This window comes from Pyrgilauda ruficollis, unplaced genomic scaffold (assembly GCF_017590135.1).
Source record: "Pyrgilauda ruficollis isolate IOZ18807 unplaced genomic scaffold, ASM1759013v1 scaffold6, whole genome shotgun sequence".
In the NCBI taxonomy this organism is placed as follows: Eukaryota; Metazoa; Chordata; class Aves; order Passeriformes; family Passeridae; genus Pyrgilauda; species Pyrgilauda ruficollis.
In genome coordinates this window covers 13,820,528-13,841,032 of record NW_024527710.1, presented here as the reverse complement: position 1 = coordinate 13,841,032, position 20,505 = coordinate 13,820,528, and the positions used below count along the sequence as shown (strand labels likewise).

At 42.2% G+C, this 20,505-nt stretch overlaps 1 protein-coding gene across 5 annotated transcripts in view; it reads right to left on the bottom strand.

Annotated features, from left to right (window-relative positions):
• The window catches only part of ZFYVE9 (zinc finger FYVE-type containing 9), a 55,575-nt gene that overhangs the window by 1,927 nt on the left and 33,143 nt on the right, over positions 1-20,505 (bottom strand). For all 5 annotated transcript variants that reach the window (XM_041482999.1, XM_041482998.1, XM_041483001.1 and 2 more), the window contains 10 exons: positions 19,629-19,752; positions 18,370-18,492; positions 17,050-17,205; positions 10,149-10,373; positions 7,657-7,739; positions 6,838-6,942; positions 3,970-4,120; positions 2,589-2,669; positions 1,098-1,260; positions 171-276 (listed from right to left, as the gene is read on the bottom strand). In XM_041482999.1, coding sequence (XP_041338933.1) covers positions 171-276; positions 1,098-1,260; positions 2,589-2,669; positions 3,970-4,120; positions 6,838-6,942; positions 7,657-7,739; positions 10,149-10,373; positions 17,050-17,205; positions 18,370-18,492; positions 19,629-19,752 — 1,317 coding nt within the window. The remainder of the gene's footprint in view (positions 1-170; positions 277-1,097; positions 1,261-2,588; positions 2,670-3,969; positions 4,121-6,837; positions 6,943-7,656; positions 7,740-10,148; positions 10,374-17,049; positions 17,206-18,369; positions 18,493-19,628; positions 19,753-20,505) is intronic.

The window sequence follows — 20,505 nt, the reverse complement described above, 5'->3', positions numbered from 1 at the left end:
CAGCGCGGGCTGTGGCTGTGTCAGGGGGAGGATGTTTTATCCCGCAGGATGCCCCCCTGTGCAGGCAGGAAAGGCACCACAGCCTCGTGGGAAGCACGTGCTGCTTCCCTGTGGTGACTGGGGGAGCAGCTGGCCCAGCCCTGGCTGCAGTGCCGGGCTGATGGACCCACCTCCGTCCAGCGGATGACCTTCCCGTTGGCCTTGTACTCGGAGCCGTGGAATATCTTCACACTGGTTATGGATTCCATGGATTTGCCATCAATAGGGCTCACAACGCTGCAAAAGGGAGGGAGGAGGGTGAGCTCTGACTCAGCACAAGACCTGAGCTGGACAGAGCCCTCTGCAGAAGAGAAGGACCTTGGAGTCCAAGGGCAGTTCCTGAAAGGGGTCACATGCGCAATGCAGGTGCACAAGGACCTTCCTGAAGGTTTCCCACAAAGCTTTGCAGCAGAGCTGAGATCCTGTAAGGTTCTGACAGAGTAATGAGGTGTTTCATACAGGTTGAATTTTTGCTCATTTGTAAACTCTGTGTAGGCCATCAATACCTGAAACACAACTTAGACAGCCCAGGACTAGACTGCAGAACCCAATATTGATCTGGAGAGCCTGAAACTACAGAAATATCCTTCTTTCTAGGTGCTGAGTCCTGAAATATGGAATCCATCACAACAGCACTTTACTGTCATAAATACTTCAGCTGACAAATCCACCTTCCTTTTGGCTTCACTATTAAGTGTCCAAATATACTGTTGATGTTCAGCAGTTTTGTTTCCAGCTCTACTTAATGCAAACTAAGCACCAACAGTGCAAAGTGACCACAATGTGCAGGGTTCAGCAAGGAGAGTTGGAGACAGATTCGTGGTTTTCAATAACTGGATATTGGCAATGCCAAAAAAAATCCATAGCATTGCCAATATTCTAAATTGATGCCCCAAAGCTCTAGTATCTCAATTCCATTTTCATTACAATTAATTGCATCTTATCACTCAAAACAGAAGTGCAGACTTTTAATTCCTATTGATTGGAAGACTCATGTGCCTTACAAGATCAATTAAAAATTTTAACAGGCACCAACAGTCAAGTGCTCCTCTACTTACCCCTTATTAAAATTTTTATCATCTTCTACCCACTGAATGTGAACGTGTTCCTGAGGGTCTTCAGCATCTACTTTGCCACAGGTGATGGTGAAGTCTTTCATCTCTCTCAAGGCCTGTCTCAAAGAGTCCATGTTCTCAGCAGTTATCTGGACCATCACTCCATCTAGGGAACCAAGAAATCCTCATTAGCCAAGATAAGCCATGCCAAACAGAGCCTATACAGAAAAAACAAACATCCTTCATCTGTTTGCAACAGAGGTTAAATGTTCATTTTAAGCACCATGGGCAGCAGTGCTCCATAAACCCACTTCTGAACAGTCACCTTCCTAAACTGCAAACCTGCTGAGTGCTGATGAGGGAAAACACAACAGTAAGAGAAGGGCAGCTCCCAGGTGAAGTCAGCTGTAGCAAAGTCTCTGTGAGTTTGCCTCACAACCTGACACCTGCTCTAGGCCACCCTCAGAAACCCCACATGACACTGCTCCATTGAGCCATCTCCTCTGTTGGCTCTGGAAGCAGCACTCCAGCAGTGACAGTGGTTGAGAAGTCAGTGCTTGCCTGACAGTGGCAAAGAGACAGAATTTGGATTCACAGAATTAAGGTTGAAAAGACCTCCAGGATCATCCAGTCCAGCCATTAACCCAGCACCACTTTGGCTCAATCTCAGTTACAGCAAAAATAACAGGATTGAAACACTTCCCCATGTAGAGACCCCCCCCCGTGCCTCTGTCTTACCCTACCCCCCAATTAGACACAGGAAAGGGCACAAGGACCTGCAAGCTCTGGTGGCAGGGGGCTGCCCAGGGACCCCAGCCATGGCCACACACTCAGAGCTGCGAGCCTGGAGCTGCTGCAGCACGAGGAGCTCCTGCTCGCCTGCGGGCACCTGGCATCCCTCACCACCGAGGGCAGCAGCCTGCACTGTCACAGGTGCAGGGACCCGACTGCACAGCTGTGCAGCTCAGCTAGCAGGCACTAACAGCTTCCAGCCAGAGCACCCCAGGGCAGCTCCTTCTGTGACACAACAAACCAAATCCGAGAGGGACCAGCTCGGTGCTCTCAACCTGTCACGTTCTCTCTGCCCACATACAAGCACATAAACAATGCACATTCATACCCCAGCACACTCCAGAGCTGTTTGGTAGCAGAGGAGGTTTAGCAGGGCTTCCTCTGCTGGTTGGTGGATTACACATTCTGTATTTCTTAGGCTCACAATTTCCTCATTCAACCCAAACCAGTGAATCGATCACAGGCTCCCAAGCCAAGTATTTCATATCTTACCCTCATTTTCTTGAAACCTGTATTGCAGCATCTGCACAAATTCCTCCTTGTTAAAGGGAACTGGGTGGTTTTTGCTTAGAAGTAGGATAAAGCTGAAGCAGCAGCAAGACGCCAAGGCCCAAGGCATGTGAGCAGAGAGAGCCCTTTTAGCTGCAGAGCTGAGCTGGGCAAAGAGAGAAGTGTGCTTTAAGGAAGCAATTCAGTTCTTACCTTCCACTATACTGGATTTGGCAAGGTAGCCTGAAGAGGATTTTAAAGCTCCGCTGAACACAAAGAAGCTGGCACCAGTCACTGCAACAACAACAACAACAACAGGAGAGATTTAGTGAGGCTTTTGTCAAAGCAATGCCTTACCCAAGAATCAGATATCAGCTCTATCAGCCAGAGGTGATTACCCTGAATAAGGACTAATGCTGCTTGGAATTATGGAAGCTCCGCTGAACACAAAGAAGCTGGCACCAGTCACTGCAACAACAACAACAACAACACGAGAGATTTAGTCATTCTGTGGAATAAATGCCTTACCCAAGAATCAGATATCAGCTCTATCAGCCAGAGGTGATTACCCTGAATAAGGACTAATGCTGCTTGGAATTATGGTGCCTGTATTGCACATCACAAGCCTGGATATGCAAAGGCAAATCACCCAGTTATTTTCTAAACTGGACAACAGTTTTTGTCTAAGTTAATGTTTGTCACTCTCATTAACTTTGTCTAAGTTAATGCATCTCCCTCTCCATGCCCTACACACCTCGGAGTTCCAGAATTACTAATTTTGGGCAACCAAGTACACAATTAACTTCTAAAGGTTCCCATACAGGTGACAGATTGTGAGTGAGCTGTTCATGGATCACACTAACACCAACCCACCAGCAAGGCCACAGCTCAAAGCCACTTGACTCAAAGGAAAATTATCTTCAGTTACTACTAAGCATTATGAAATTCCTTCTGGAAGTCCCTCTTCTTGTTCCATAGGTGAAGTTAACAGAAGTCAGACAAGACCTTCAGTCCCAAGTGGCATTCCATGCCAGTACACCTGCTAGAGTCATTAGTGATACTTGCAAACCTCCAAATCAGCCTCTGTCTTGTTCACATTTGGAGACTGTATAAATGTCTTTGCCAGAAATGTCCCCAAACACACAACATTTAAATTCTCAGCACACAGCTGCTGCAGCCCTTCAGCCTAGTGTAACAAAAATATACCCTGGAAATTAGATGGTCTAATTAAGGTGAAAATGAGAAGTTGCTTGAAGATGCATTATTACAATGCTGCTGTGGTTGGTTATTCCTATTTAACTTTCTGTCCTACTGAATCTAGTCTTTCTTTCACATAGTGTAGGTCAAGCTCAGGCAACCCCACCTGCACATCCCATAATGCCAAAGCCAGCTCTCATTATTCATGGAGAAGTGTTGCCTAAGCCACTTCCAGCACAAAGCTGCCCAGTCAGGGATGCCAGTGGTCAGACTGATTTTCTCTAACAAAAACTGGGTGAAACCCAGCCAAACTCAGCTGTAGCCAATCCACAAAGCTGGGGCAGCCACACAGGGGCCAAGCAGCCGTGCAGAGCAGCCGAGCCAGGGCTCCCCTCACCTTTCCTGGGCTGGTTGTGGATGCTGATGGCCTGTGTCTGGTAGTTGCCGTCGTCGTTCTGCACACACACCAGATGTGAGTCTGCCTTCTCGTTGAAACACGCCCCCCCTGCCAGCACGTGCTCGTTGGATTTGTTCATGGCTTTCATCATCTGCAAACACAAAGCTTCAGCATTTCCACCCAGCTCATCGAGCACTTCCAGAAACAGGTGGTTCTTGGAGCAGTTTCATCAGAAGCTTCTCAAGTTCTCACATTCCATGTCAGGTTTTAGCACTCAGAACCATAAACTGCTTCTGAGGAGAGGGTTCAGGTCTTTTACTGCCTGGTTACTTTAAGGTGCCATCTTGTGTGCAATTAAGATAAGTGGTATAAGGGATAGCTGAGCTACAGAAATTGCAAAAGCTGTTACCTCTACCTGGTTTTAAAAATACACAGGGGAAAAAAACAATGAGAGGAAATACTTGGCTTGCTTACACAACTACAGTTGTTAAGGACATAAATCATAAATGTCCCTCCACAGTTCAGTGCCACATGGGCTCTCAGACTGGGGCCTTTTCATCCTGTTCTGCCACAACCAGACACCAAAACTTCAGTGCCTCTGTGCTTCACCTGCATGAACTGGTGAAACTGGGATCAATGTTCCCAATTTAAGACTTATAAAATACATATGAATTTTCTTTCTCTGCAAAGGAGGCCTTCAGAAAGCATCCAGAAAAGTTTGTGACACATTTGCTCTTCTGCTGACTATCATCTAACACACACCGAGTTAGACGCCTCAACAAAACACCCTTGTAGATTATATAGTTTCTTTTCTCCACTATTCCTCTTCATGGAGGCTCAGACTTGGTGATTTTTGATACAAAAGCAAACTGAGGGAGTCACCCAACTCTGGAATTTGTTTCAAACAGGAAAATGACATGTTTGCTTAAAATAAAAAAAGTCAAATTAAATTACACAAATCCCCCCGCAGTGAAAACCCAGAAAAATACTGAATTATTTGACATCTCCTAACAGCACTCACACTCCCACCTCTGCTTCCTGGAGCTCATAAGCATGCAGGCTACACACAACACATTTGTCTCTCTCAGTCCAACCTTAATTACAGTGTCAGGAACATTAACTGATGCTCGCTATTGACAAATGTGCACAGGTATAATGTTTGGGGAGGAAACTTAATTAAGATTTTGCATCAGACAACAGTGGTTTTCATTATCCAGTTGACCATGCCATGCTCCAGAAACTGGATTTTAGCTCCAGAACAGTCACGTTTGTGGAGCCCAGCAGTTGCCTTCAGCACAAGAAACAACTGGATGGGGAAACTGTGCTTCCTTAGAAGGCAACTGATTAAGAAATTACAGTCACCTTTGCTGAGGGATTAAACAGACAACCTCTAAGCTTTAAAAAATTTAAATAATTTTGAAAACAAAAATATGTATTTAATAGAAAAACTATATATTAATGTGTAATTTGTTAATCACAGGCTGAATTTCCCCCATTTAATACACGCACGAGATTTCAAATTAGTTTTTCACTTTTTAGATACAGAAAACATCAGAGTAACAGTCCTTTCTAATTAAATAAAAGCAAAGGGCTTATTATTTAATTCATCTTGAGACTGGCTCAGTTGGTTAGAGGAGGGTGATGGTAACACCAAGGTCATGAGTTTGATCCCTGTATGGACCATTAACAGTTGGACTTGATGATCCTTGTGGGTCCCTTGCAACTCAGAATATTCTGTGAATCTTACTTGAAAGTAAACTCATGAAAAATTCCTATTAATACAACTTTTGAAATGAATCACATGCTACGAACTATGTTAAATAAGTAACAATTTCTCCACTTAAAAAGTTGGATCCTTGCATCACACCGGGCAGGGAACCCGAGCACAATGCAGAGGTTTTGCTACATCCCTGACACAGGAATTCCCTCTCAGTCCTGCTCAGTCCATGCCTGGCACAAGTGGAGCTGGCACCTTGCAAACAGCAGGCACAGCTGACACTGAATGGTCTGTGCCATTCCAGACTGAATTCATTCAAACTTCACTGACCTCTCCCATTCTGCACAACTGCATTAAAAATTAAAACACCTTTTAACAGACCCTTTATCTTCATCAATTTCATCTTTTTCAAACTTCATAAAAGAGCACTTTTTTTCAATGAATTTTTTTTTACTCACTTATTTTACTCGAAAGCTTCTTGCAGGGAAATTCCCTCTTGAGATAAAGCTGCATTCTGCTCTGATCTTACAAGAACTTTTACAAATACCATTCTGCTCAGGAGGTTTGCTCTCACCCCAGCTCTGACAGGTTTCAAACTACCAAGTTACCCCCCTCTCTTCAGACAGAACACGAAATCAATCCCTTCCCCAATGTTCCCTTTCATTACTGTTCAAATACCTCCTCCCCCAGCTTTCTCTAGTTAGCAGCACTAACTCCTACAGATGCTGACTGATTTTCTCACACCAGAAATCAAGTATAAAATTTCAATGTTGAGGGAACTTTTACATAAAATAATCAGCAATCCAACAAATACTACTAAATGCTTTGAGTGGGAACACATGCATGTTTTCTTCCTAGTTTACCTCAAGTGTAAAGTTTGTCAACTTACTTGCTGAAATCAAACATATGACACTTTATGTAAACAGTTCAAGAAGAAAAAGAGTTTAAGAGTTTAATTAATAGTAAATGGAACTGCATTCTTCCTGTGAAGCCAGGCTCATTCACTTCCAAAAGCTGTGTGCATCACACAATTAGTATTTGCTTTTGAGGCATTTTTCCTTAGTGATAGCGAATAAAATAAAAATTCCTCTAGATCCCAGTACTCCAATCACAAAGAAACTGTACACAAATGTATGTTTTATAAGCATTACCTCATTATATCTGTTGCTAGGTATTTTGATGCTGGTTTTTCTGACCTCCATATCAACCACTAAACCTTGGACCACAGGCAGTGTGTACTGGTAGTTTCTGAAGTCCTGAGAATTAAAACAAGATCTCAAGTTAGCCATGATCATCATCATTAACACTGTAGGTTTCATAACTATCCTGGTGACTACTGCCTGGCCCATTCAAATAACTGTAATCAGTGACTGGAAGGCAGGGAGGGACAGAGACACCACAGTGTGTAACCCATGTAATTGCAGTACACAAATGAAAAAATATCTCTTATATCAAAATTAATGTTCTCCAACCTTGAATATCATCACTGTATGTAACAAAATTTGCTCTGTGTTCTGTTACATTACTAGATGGAGTTATTAGTTTTTCTAGCAGCGAGATTAAGTCATGCATCAAAGAGAATTTCCTATATTGAAAATATTTGCAACCTAGGAAGAGATAATAACATCCCTTCAGTCAGAGCACGATGTAATCAGAGAGCTGTGACTGCACACTGTGATGACCCAGCACTTCTGAGGAAGCAGTCTGAGCAAACAATACACTTACTTCAAAATCCAAACATCCTCCAGCAAACAGGTTTGGGATATTGATTTGGGTACCTTGTTACAATTCACTGTGTTGTTGAAAGCTAACACCCACTCTCAGCAGCAGCAGGGAAATTCACCCAAATCCCCACTACTTCCTCTTGCATCTCCTGGACCTTCCAGCTGCTACATGCACCTGGAGCCCCCATCTCCCCAACACAGATCCACTCACACCAAGGGAATGCACAAATTCCATCACAGACTTACTGCAAGGAGGTTCATGATCGTGTGTCCAGTTTCTCCAAACAAAGGCTTACGGAATCTGACACTAAAAAGTGGGCATGGATAAACTGGAATGAAACAGAAAAGAACAGGTCAGATGGAAATTTACATACTCAGATTGTGCAAAACCAGACCCAAATACCATGTCCTCTGTTGAATGTGGTAAGCAGCAGCTAAAGAAGAGAGTGGGAAGACTGGAATTTAAAAAGCAAAATGGTGGAAGGGTTCAACATGTGTCATGGCTGCTTGCCCACCATGCCAGAAACAAAAATAATTATGTGGAAAGCTTACAGGTGCCACACTGCAGGACTGAACTGATGACCTGGGCCCTGATGGCAAAAATGACCTTTCTAAGTGCTTCTTGGAAATGGCTTCTATTTTTGCACAACCATCCTGCTGTTCTCCACTACAGCATCATCAGTCTTTCAGTTCTGTGGCTGACACGTGACATTCAAGTGATAACCCAGATTACTTTTATTTCCTGTTTTCATTATTTCATGAGAGTGTGGCAAACTCCACAGGGGTACATCAAAAACAATTTAAAGGACATTTATGGTATGTCAGTGATGTAAAATATCTGCATTCCTTGGCTGACATCCATACCTGTAAAACATCTGTGATGCAATTCTGAGTGCAGGGCACGGATCTGGCTGCATTACGTTATGTTGCAGCAGAAGCAATGCTTGGAACATGACTCATGCACTGGTACATAATGCCAAGGTTTCCTAAACACATGTTTGAAGGAGGATTCCTAAGCTATCCTCAGGCAAACACTCAGCCTGATTTCCCCAAATGCCACACTCCCAGTTCCCACTGTGGTCAGAAGGGACTGAAGAGCTGTCAGCATCATGTGTATAACATGAGGATTTCCTGGTGGAAATCGCTCCAGCCTCTGCACACTGTTTTGATACCTGGAAGCACCACACACCACATGGCAACCAACCCCTGCACAGTGCCCCGAGGCAGCAGCAAGGGCTGAATTTCCTGTGTCTGCCACCCTGGAGCAGCTCAGCTCCATCCCAGATGCACCGAATTCCCTGAGCCTGAGCTGTTGGGCTGATCTGTGGATGCTCAGCAGATGTTTTCTGCGCACCCAGCAACCCGAGGGCCTCCTGCATCTGATCTGCACAGCCAGCAGCACTGCACAGCACAGCACAGCTGCATTCTGACAGCTCCACCAGCAAGGAGGATGGAAGGAAACCTGGGCCGCAAAAGCAGCACCTTCCAGGAAGAAACTGAGGCAATGCCCTGCAGTCACAACTGGCACAGCTCAAGGGAATATCTCTAAATCCAAACCACAGCTGTGGGAATGATGCAAAGCCTGGCTTCCCAGGTACTTTTCCTTGTCACTATCAAAACACTTCTTTCTGTGCTCAGAAACAGATGTCATATCCAAAATACGAGCATTTTTGTTTGTTTTTCTAAATACTGATGGGAATAAATGCCCTACTTTAAAAATGCCTGCAGATACACACAAAAACCTACACACCTTTAACAAGAATGTTTCCTTGGACAAGTTTAACCTTCAGTCCTCAGCCTCAGAAGGCAAATTCTGAGGATTTTATTTTTCTCCTCCAGAAACACACGTATTTTGTGGAAAATTCCCAATGTTCTCAAAACTTTAAAAGTTAAAGTGACAAATCTCTGCACAGCTTATTATAAAACTTATTTTGTTAAAATGTTCTGTAAGAGTTCTGGGAAAAATTAGCAACAGACCATTTTCATAGTAATTTAGATTAATGAGACATGCCAATTAAAACTGAAGATGAGTAAGACATACAATTTTTGGCCCATCATGGTGGACAAACTGCCAGTAATGCCTTTGCTCCAGCAATGGTAAATGTCTACTGAAAATTATTTTAACTTAACTTTATGCCAATTTCATGCTAACTGCTAAGATTTTGTTCAGATGAAACATTCTCTCCAGCCTCTTTATGATTAGTTCCAACAGAATTTTTGCAACAAACTGCCAAGTTTGTTGCCCCTGCACACATATTGTTACTCTCTGGAAAATAAACACAGTTTTAAAAATCTAAAAGTAAATGGTCTTTCATTTCAGCATGGAAAGAGCTTAACTTTATGATTAGTTCCAACAGAATTTTTGCAACAAACTGCCAAGTTTGTTGCAAATTTTTCATTTCAGCATGTTTGTTTCATTTCAGCATGGAAAGAGCTTAATATCTCAAAGCTCTCCCTTGTGCTATCTACACCAGCTAATCAGACTTGCTCTGCACATAACTCTCAGGTCACTATATGGATACAAACATGCTCAGAACTACATTTGTCTCCACAAAAACCTCCCTGATGACCCAGCTGAGTTGTAGAAAGGCCCCATCACCACTCAGTGCTGCACTGTGGGCCTGACACACAGCTCTTCCTTGCCTGTTTGAGCCTGGGTGGCTCTGACAGGTAACAATCCATGGCTGGGGGAGTGCTGTGAAGCAGAATTCATCCATTGTCCTGCAGAAGTTACTCACGCCTGTATTCAGCTCCGAGTCTCAGCATCAGCCGGATGGGGAACACTTTGGCCCAGGGAGTCTCCCACTTCTGGATGAGGATGCCAAACAAGTAGGGTGGGGTTGGGAGCACCAGGTCCTGCAGGGACTGATAGGTCGCTGCAACATACAAGAACCCTCCGTGTTCTTTGCTTCCAAGGAAGCTCTGGCTGAAAAAGGAGTGTCCCAGGTTGCCAACAATGTTACCTATGGGGAAAAAAAAAGAGTCCATTACTTCACTGGATTGAGAGCTGGATCAAGAATGTCAGGAGTTTTCAGAAGGGAAAAAAAATCCATGTTAAATTCACTTTTCTTCCTGGAGCATTAATGTGTATTAACCACATCTGAAACAATGATTTTCTGCACACAGGTGCTCAGGTTACCTCCTGTGCAAAAGTGCCCCAACCTGGCCTTGGACACTTCCAGGGATGGGGCAGCCACAGCTGCTCTGGGCAACCTGTGCCAAGCTGTTACTGCCCTTTCAGGATATCACAGGAGAGTTCAGGCCAGTATTGCTGCTATTGGTACCTGAAACTTCCCCCTGGCACTACAGACACAAAGCCTTTTTTCAGTGCCTTACAGATATTCAAGGGACTTCCACCGCAGAAGCTGCTGTCGTTTGAACTAAACTTTTGGATTAAGCTACAGTTCAAGGAGGGATGTGCACCTGGTCAAACAATTAGTGTCCCCTGGTTGTCCTTCCATTTAGACAAGCCACTGGGTACCTGCTCAGACATGTATTGAAGATCTGGCTCATTTCAAGAATTACACAAAAGACTGTTTATTTCATTAGTACACTTAATGTAAAACGCAACTGAGAGAGACACAGGGGAGAAACAGCACTAATTTTTATTCACATTTTTACTCTTTGATGCTTCTGATTGCCAAAAATGTTTACACTCAAATGGCTGAATGAATCTGAATGTTGATTAGGTTATTATAGCATCCAACACAGCATTTAACACAGAAGCAAAGAACCATGGTGTGATTCCTTTTATCAAATGACAACAACAGCATGCAAATAATGTACAGAACAGCTGATCACAATTCTCCATAGGAAGATGTGAGTATTAACAGTGCTGATTTGCTCTCAAAGAAAAAGACAATTTCAAAGAGCGTGGTGTGCTTGATCACACCACTCATGAGAAATTGCATGGGATTGAGGTACTCATGCAGACCTCCTGGGCTTCTGGAGCAATCCCAGACTTTCCCACCTGCAGACAGAGACTGCTAAGTAGGAGTTTCTGCTCCTTCACCACCTCATAACAGAATGTTTGTAGCTGAACTCAAGGCGGTGATGTGCACATCTCCATCTGCACATCCACTGGACACCACCTGGAGAGTTTCTTTCTTTTACAGACATGACACACACACAGACAAATGCCAGGTCTTAAGTAAGTAAAAATATGAGTCACAGAAGTGATACTTTGACATCCTCAGTAATACAAGTTATAATAACACAGCTACTCCAGCCCTCCCTCTGGAGATGTGGCCATGCTGCTTTGCACCTCTCCAGACCACCTTGGCACAATCATCACTCAATACTGTCCTTCACATTACCTTGGGTCCTCCAGCTTTACATAAAGTAACTGGCACGTCTGTAAGCAAAAGGCTCCTTTTATACTCCAACTAACAAATAAGCTCAAGAAGTTCCTTATTTTTCAAATTTCAGGGCCCCTTTGTGGATTTTTTTTCTGTACTCACAAATGCTGCACAGAGTAAGTTATTAGGCTCCCTGTTAGAAGGTGACAGCTTTGGCAGCCCAGCATCCCATAGCAGGGTGAGGCTTATTCAGAGTTTGCCACTATCCTGCAAAGCCAACCTGTAATTTTACAGATACACACAGGCCAAAGCTGACACGATCATCCAGATCAAACTCCAGAACTCCCAGAGTGGCTACAACTTCTCAGCTGAGCATACTTGATGAAAAGTAGCTACTGGTCAAACTACTATGAATAACAGAACCACATCAAATGTCAGCTGCTGAGAATCCCTGCTCCTGCCTGTGTGCAAATGCAGCTCTGTCAGCTGTGCTGGGACACTAATGCCTGCTCAGTGAAACACCAATGCACTAACGTGGGCATCCTGCTAGTGAGTGCAAACCAGTGTATCCACTGGTGTTCATGAGAAAGATTTTCACTCATCTAAAATAGCTGCTGGCACTCGTTTGCTTTTGCAGTTTCCACCTACCCTCACTAATCGCCTCTTCTTCATTTATACTTCCTTTTCCCCTTCCCATCTGTTCTTACCCAAATAGAGCTACAGGCCTGATAATAAAGTTACTTGGTGAGGTTCTCAGTTCCAACAACACGATCACAATAATCCTTTTTACCCTTCAAGTGTATGACGTGTATGAACTGCCAAACTGCACTGAGTTCTGCCCCCTTTTCTGTGTATTTTCTGTGTGTGAGAGGCCAGGCAAAGTGCAGCTGTACCATCCCGTACGGATCTGAGACGTGTGGCACTGCCCACTGGAATGACAAAGCAACCAGACATTTCCACTTGAGACTGGTGCCAAGTGCTGCAGCAGAAGGGGATGACTACTTATTTTTTCTGTTTCAGGAGATGGAACCTCAAGGCTCACACGCCTGGGATGCCTTAATAATAATTTTTCAGCCAACAGAAACGTGGAAAAAACTCTCAGAGCTGAATCTGCAACTCAGCTGTTCAGCCCTTTCCTTCCATAAGCCACAGCATCATAAATTACTCCTTCTGACACAAGCAGCTTGCACAGTGCAAGATCCAAGAGGCTGCCACCACTCTAAAAGGACAAATTATTGGGATTAGGTAGCTGTGCTGCAATTCATTATTTATAACAGCTTAAGAGCCTGGATGTGGACAGCATGGGAGGAAGCAAGTGTTTTCCTACACCCTTCTTTAGTGCCCTTTTCAGTCAGCACAACCAAGTCAAAAAGCCTCTTTAGGCTTGTCCCACAAATATTTCTGCCCTGACCAGGGGCTGTCAGTCTTTCCTGCCCTGTCTCTGAAGGTGATTCCAAGCCAAGGCCCCACTGAGAAGTTGCTATTCCCAGCCTGACATTGTCAAACCAAACCCACTGCACCATTACACATTTTAAGCACAGAACTGTTTCAGAGGCTTGTAGAGAAAGTGTAGGCGTCAGAAAAACCTTCAAAAATAACTATCCTTTGCAAAAGCATGTAATTTAATTTAAAACATATCACAACTTCCTTTCTAATGAGGCAATCTCAGAGTGAGCAGAAAGGTGCCCTTCCATATATTAAGTTCCAGCACCTGACATTATTTAGGAAGTGCTTTAAGTGTGCATGATGCATCTAAAGTAGTTCTGCAGGAGGTCAGTACTTACTCTCCTCTCACTTATACTGGGTTATCCTTGACTTTAAATCTTAAGCATCCCTACAAAGCTGTCCAGAAAAAAAAGATGCTTTTATCCATAGCGTTTTGAATTCTTCAATTAGATATTTTTCCATGATGAACAATGTGCTTTGTACAGCAGTTTGGCAATCCCTTCTGGCCTCAAAACAGTCTATACCAGGAAAGGTAAATGAGGGCAAAAAAAGATTCCTGCATTGTTTATTGCCCTCAATAAGTAGTGAAGCCAGTTAGGTACTTTTATCAAAAAATAGTGAGGTTAAATTCTTAATGCATGCTTCCTATCTTTTGGTTAATTCCAGGTCAAAAAAGGTAATGGCATCCAGACTCAGGCAAGGCATTTATTTGTGGCCTGGGGAAATCCATCCAGAACAGTCAGGAACTGCCATGTACCAAACTCTGCTGGCATCCTGAAAACCCCAGCACCCCAGTCCTGCAGCAGGAATGGCAAAGCAATATTCACCTGTGAACAATCTTGCCAGATGGATTTTCTTCAAGAGCAAATAAGCACATTTCCCTTGGAAAAGGAACACAAACCCTATCACTCCAAGAGCCACAGAAGAGCCAAGACCATGAATGCACCTTGATGCCCCAACACATCTGTAGCAGATACCAACACTGAGAAAAACTTCCATATCAGCTCCACATTCAAAGTTCTGGCCATGGTCAGCGTCTCTTTATTGAAACACATCAGAAAGCAATTTGGAAAGCACTTACTCCTATTGCCAAGGGCCATAATTCTTCACTTACTACCAGTGAGAGCAGCAGCTGCCAGCATCCAAAACTTTCTCAGGCTACTCTGTGGCAGTCCTCCTAACATCACTCACCTCATACGAAGTCTGATTTTGTCTCCACCTTTCCACAGACCAATTGCAGGGGTGTATTACTTGGTTAATCTGTTCTCTGTTCAGAACATCTGCAAGGGCTTCTTTACAGATCTACTATTAACTACCACCATATTTAATTAAAACCACACCGGGGAAAAAAAGCATAAACTGTGTCTGGGATAGATCCACCCTCACAAGGAATATCCCCAAAAACCAGGGTGACCACAAAGCCATTTCGGGCAGTTGCCAGATTTACATTTCCACTACAAAAGTAACAGTAGCTTTTATTGTCTTCTAGCACAGAGCTGATGCACTGGGCATCTCTGGCAGCACTACATTAACACATCCAACTGCCTCAAAGTACCCATTCAGACAGACAGAAGTCCTCATTTTCCCATTCACTGCCAGGCTTATAGCCAACAGACAAAGATAATCATGGGATTACTACTACAGCAGTGCAACTACTACAACCACAACAGAAATCATTAGCTTTCAATCTCAAAACAAGAAAAGCAACACAGCAGGGAGCTTGATGACAGAGGGGCCAGAGGAAAAGTAAAGTGGTGAAAAGTGAGCAGCAATAAATACTTGCCTTGAATGATTTTAATTTTTTATAACTCACATGCATACAGTTTACAGTGAAAAATACCATTTTTTCCTTCAAAATCTCTCTGCTGCCATCCTATCAGAGCCAACCTGCAAACAACACCCAGCACAGAGGGCAGGACTCTGCCTCCAGAACAAGTTATCCCTTCAGGAAAGCGGAAACATCTGGGAAGAGGCACGAGTACATACAAGTACTTTGTGCTTCTAGGCTTGAGCACAGAATTTGAGCTCGTAAATTTATGTGATTCATGAAGAAATCATTTGCTATGGATTGGGCTTTAATCCAACAAACAAAAAGGGATGCTGTGTTTTCCCACTGAAAACAAGACCAAGAAATCTAAAATCACTTTAAAGCAATATCAACAACATTAAAAGTAATTCTTGTTTCCATTCCAGTAAAAAGTACTGTATGTGCCTTTTTATTTTATTACTGTTTTTAAGAAAACTTATACTAAAGGAAATAAATAAAAAACATCCACAGAATTTATTTCAGTTTCCTGATACAGAATATATATAAGCCAATATATAATAAAAAATGAAATGGTGAGGCAGGCTGTTAAACAGTCTCTAAATTCTACTGGGAATTCTTGTTTGCTCTAAATGTCTAAATCATCTCATTGCCAGGAGAGGTGCAGTACCTCTGAAATGAACAGCTTGGAAAGCACGGCTCCACCTACAAGAGCTAACCACTTCCAAGGGATTACAGTCACCAAACTGAAACCCCTACAGCATCACCTCCTCTCTGCCTGAATAATGTTTAAAGCAGCCAAGTTACAAATATGCTAACAGATCCTTCTGCCTCTCAACACGTGCCTTGGAAAGAAAAAAAGGATGGATGTTGAAAGAGCATTCCCAAGTGCTTTGGGAATTCATCAAGGTGCACTATCTACAAAACCTGCAGGCATTATACAGTAACTGAAGGTGTCTGTCTACTCATCCTTCATGTCTGAAACACAACACACAGCAGATCCTACCAAAAGAAAACACAAAATGGAATTCTTCAACAGCAACGTTTGGTTTCTGATTGAGAATTGTACAATAGTAAGCAGCTCTTAGCACCAGTGGAACTGTAGGATATCAAATTACTACCACTACAGTACTAAAAAAGAATTCCAAATACATTATGTAGGAGTTATAAATTATGTATTTCTGTTGTGTAATTATACAGAACTTCATAGCAATATACACACCGAGCTGGATTTATATCTGCAATATACATATATACACATTTATGTGCACATGCTTGCCATTTTTCATATCTCCCTCTGAATAACATCGTTATAAGACAAAGAAAATGCATTGAGGTTTAGAACAGTACTTGTTTGCCATGCACACAAGATCCATTATGACATGAGATAATAATACATTCTGAACCTGGCAACCTCTCTGGACAAGCTGACCTTTATTGTACAAAGATATTTTAGGAAACAAATATCTTTCATTATTTTATTAAAGTACTGGATTCAATCACTCCAAAGGCATTACGAGTGATAAGCAGAACCTCTTGTAAATGAATTTTCAGCATATAACCTTAATGCGATCCAATTTCACTTCTGGAAAACAATCTTTATCTTCTGATGAGTGGAACTAAATACTTGCATATTTCCTTATTCAAGGACTTTTGAATTCTAAGGTCCAACAATAACACCTAGAAGTGGAAGTCTATTTACTTAGTACATGTAAAATGTGCAATGATTTATATAAAAATCTTGCAATCAAGATACAAAAATTCAAAATTCAGGGATAATTTCTGAAATGCTCTACAGTTCATTCTGGGCACACATATACATATATTATTTTAAAATATAAATAGGATCTCCATAATGCAGTAACAGACACAGGCAGTATGAGAATCAAACTCCTGAACTACCTGGTCACAAGAATCCTCACAATTTTCTTTCTGGCTGGAAGATTTTGGAGCAGCTCTCCAGGTGAGCAGCATTTTATCTGGTGAGATGAGAACACTGGATACTAACAACCAACAACTCATCCCCTTATCAGCTTTGATCCTTATTCTTTTTTTCTTTTTTTTCAAAAAAAGCCATTTAGCCAAACATGTGTATGATTTTTAACATTTTTAACAAGAGAACATTCCTACCTGCTAAGGCATCCCGGTAAAGTTGCACAAAATGGTTAAAGATATCCTTAGGCAAACATTTCTCATCAGGCAAACACTGCAGCAGAATGACGATCTCCGACTGCCCCACCGCGTGCATGCCCTTCGTGGTGAAACACCAGCACTTCCTGTTCACATCTGCACGGATGGAAACATGGATCAGCAGAGCAGAATTGCAAAAAGGATGCCTAAATTCACTGCAGGAAGACAGCTCTTGCAAGGAGCAGTTTTACAGCACGTATTGTTGTGTTATCTGTCACACAGACAAATTACGTCCTACATCTGTTACCGTGAGGGCAAGCACATCCCAAACAAGAGCACCTCAGTAATTCCCAGTTTACAGCTAAGGAAGAGCCAGAGTATTACAGCTCCCAGTCAGATCTTGGGATTAACACCACAGAGCAGACTTTTAGCAGTTTGTGCATTCAAATGAAAGGACAGGATTTAAATGTGACTGAAGGAGCCTGGGAACAGGCCAGGCTGTTGGCTGTGTGTACCATGATCCTGACAACTAAAACGGTTTCCAGCAGTGATATCTTCCTTAATATGGAGAGCTGGATGTCAGGTGTCTCCATGAGACCTCACTGTGTTGTTCTGCTTCACTGGGATGTTAGTAATGATACGTGCTCTGAGTTTCATTTCTTGAGAATACTAAGTTGTTGAAATAAAACCTGTGTCTATAATATATTACCTTTTTATACATATGTAAAACATTGTACTGCAATCCAAGAGATGCTGAAAGGTTTATAAGCAATTTATTAATACAAAACTGTCCTTCCCAATTTCTCCATAGTGTTTCTATCCAGCAGAGATCTGCTGCAGAGGAACTGGCATGAGAAGGCATCCGTGTGCCTCCCCACTCCTCCCTCAGCACAGGTACACACAGGCACAGGACAGAAAGGGACAGAAGAGGTGCACAGGGGAATGGAGCCTCTGCATTGTTATGGGATCCCATCTGCTTTTTCCAGAATGGTATGACAGGAGAATAAGTGAAGCAACCAAAGAAAAATGGTTGATAAAATACCCTGCTCTGCTAAGCTCTACAGGGGACATTGACCTCCTGAGACTGGAGGCTCCATCAGTCCAATTTCTATTTTCTACGTAAAATTATCTGTACTGGTACCTAAATCACCAGAAAAGGGCATTTTGACATTTAACTTAATATGGCTCAATACAAAGTTTTCAACCTGTACACTTTTTCTGAGACTCTCCTACCAAATAAAAATGCTGCTGTTCCTACTAATAATCTAGATAACATTCCTCTTCTCATAGATTAAGACTTATTTAATAATAAACACTTACAATTTACTATTTTTACCATGGACAGCAAATTAGCATTTAAAACAAATACTAGAGGGTCAGGGCCACCATCCTCCAGCTGCTGCATGACAGAGATCTGAGAAGGTCTCTCTTCCACAGCATAGTCTACGAAAGAAACAAACACAATGAAATCCATAAATTACTAGTATGGACTCTACATTATAATCAGATAACCCCAATTCCAATTCTTTTTATTTTGACCTTTTAGACAAAAACTTATTTAAGTATTGCTGGTTTAAGTGATTGTTTCCTAGACTGGTATTTTCAAACTTCAACTGAATTTATGAGATAGCCTCTGTACATCCTTTACAAAGGTGCACCTTGTTTCAGAAAAATAACTATTTTTCAGTATCAACTAGCAGAGAAAATTGAAACCAAATTGAAAAATGTGTCACAATGTCAACTGAAATCCCAAATGACTAAGTCAAGAATTGTTATTTAAATCATAGTAAGGCTGAAGGGGCATCACTCCTGGACTACCATAAACAGCTAACACAGGATGGAACAGATCTGAAATTATATGCTGCTCACATTTTGGTTTTGACACTATCCTGAAATAAAAGGTTACTTCCAACTTAACATTAGAAATGCACCGTGTCAGCAAAATATCTAATAGGAATAAAACAACCAGTGAAAATAAGTTCATTCCAGGGATATATTAAAGGATGTCATGAATCAGACTGTGGAAAGCAATTTCACATGAACAAATACACATTTTCTAATCTTTTCAAAATTAGTTTTTAATTTTCTGAAGCCTCCTCAATTTGAATCCTTTATATAGGGATATCACAATGACTAAAAGCTGCACTGTGGGCCACGATGTGCAATAGTGCTGTTGAAAGCAGTGCTTGGGGATGCCTCAGACAGAGCCCATGTTCCAACAGAATTTCAGAGAAGGGAAGCATGAATATTCAAAAGGCTAATTAAAACCTATCTCTGTTTGAAACATTCCCCACAGTCCGATTAGTAAAGAAATTAGCACATGTTTCTGGACTGCAGTTAATTTTTTGCTTCATGTTTTACTTGTTACTGGAATCTCATTGCAAGGTGGGGCTCTTCCTGGATGCAAATAGGGACCAATTGTGCAAAGGAGTGGCCCAACTTTTACCCACGAGTGCTTACTGAGAATTCCTTCCAATACTCAGCACACTGCCAGCATCTTATTTTTAAAACAAACACAGTAGCCAGTAGGTTATTGCATCTGGTAAGCATAAAAGCTGGCTGCCAAATTATACCCTCACCTCCTTTTACTCCAGTGGAGATGAGAATTGGAGGAAGACCATCTTCAGGAATCAGATTCATTGCACTGCCAACAGGACTGCCAACCTGAGTTATATTTCCCGAGAATACAGAGGCATTATCAGTCTACAAGAAGCAAACAACAAGGAAGGACAACATTAAAACAGTAATAATGATAAAAATGTAAGAGCTGGCTGGCTAAATTATTATAGATGTAGGTGAAGGAGTCTGTGTCTGCTGGAGAAACAGAAGCACCAAGTAATTTGGCTCTGTAACAACAGATGATCACGTGATGACTCCTGTATGGGAACTATTGCTAGAAAATCTGCTCAGAGCCTGCACCTCCCTTCTCTAACATCATACATATCCATTTCTTCACAAAATCTTAATGAATCTAGGCCCATCAATGCAGAGTCTCAATTCCACTTACAGGGGGTATGGTGGACTTAACATTGTTAACTTTATCTGCACTTTCCTGCATACATGATTTTGTGACAGAATATTCTTCTGATCCACACTATGATATTCTTATTGTTTGGAACTCCTTACTGACCACAACTCACCCTTTTTAAAGCATGTGTTACACAAATATCCTTCACACACCAGCTGTATTGCCAAATAGCTGGAAGCCACATAGACAACAAACATTCTAAGTGCTTTGCCCCAAAACTCTTCATTTCATTTAAAAAGATACAGTTGTTTCAGCACTCTGCAAACATTCAAATAAGAACAACACTTGCTATGCAACATATTGCATATGCATGTATATATATGCATATTGCATATGCATATGCATATGCATGTATATGCATTGCATATAAGACAAGCCTGAGCAGATTTCCTGCATCAGTTTTACTGCAGTCACCACAGCAACTCCCA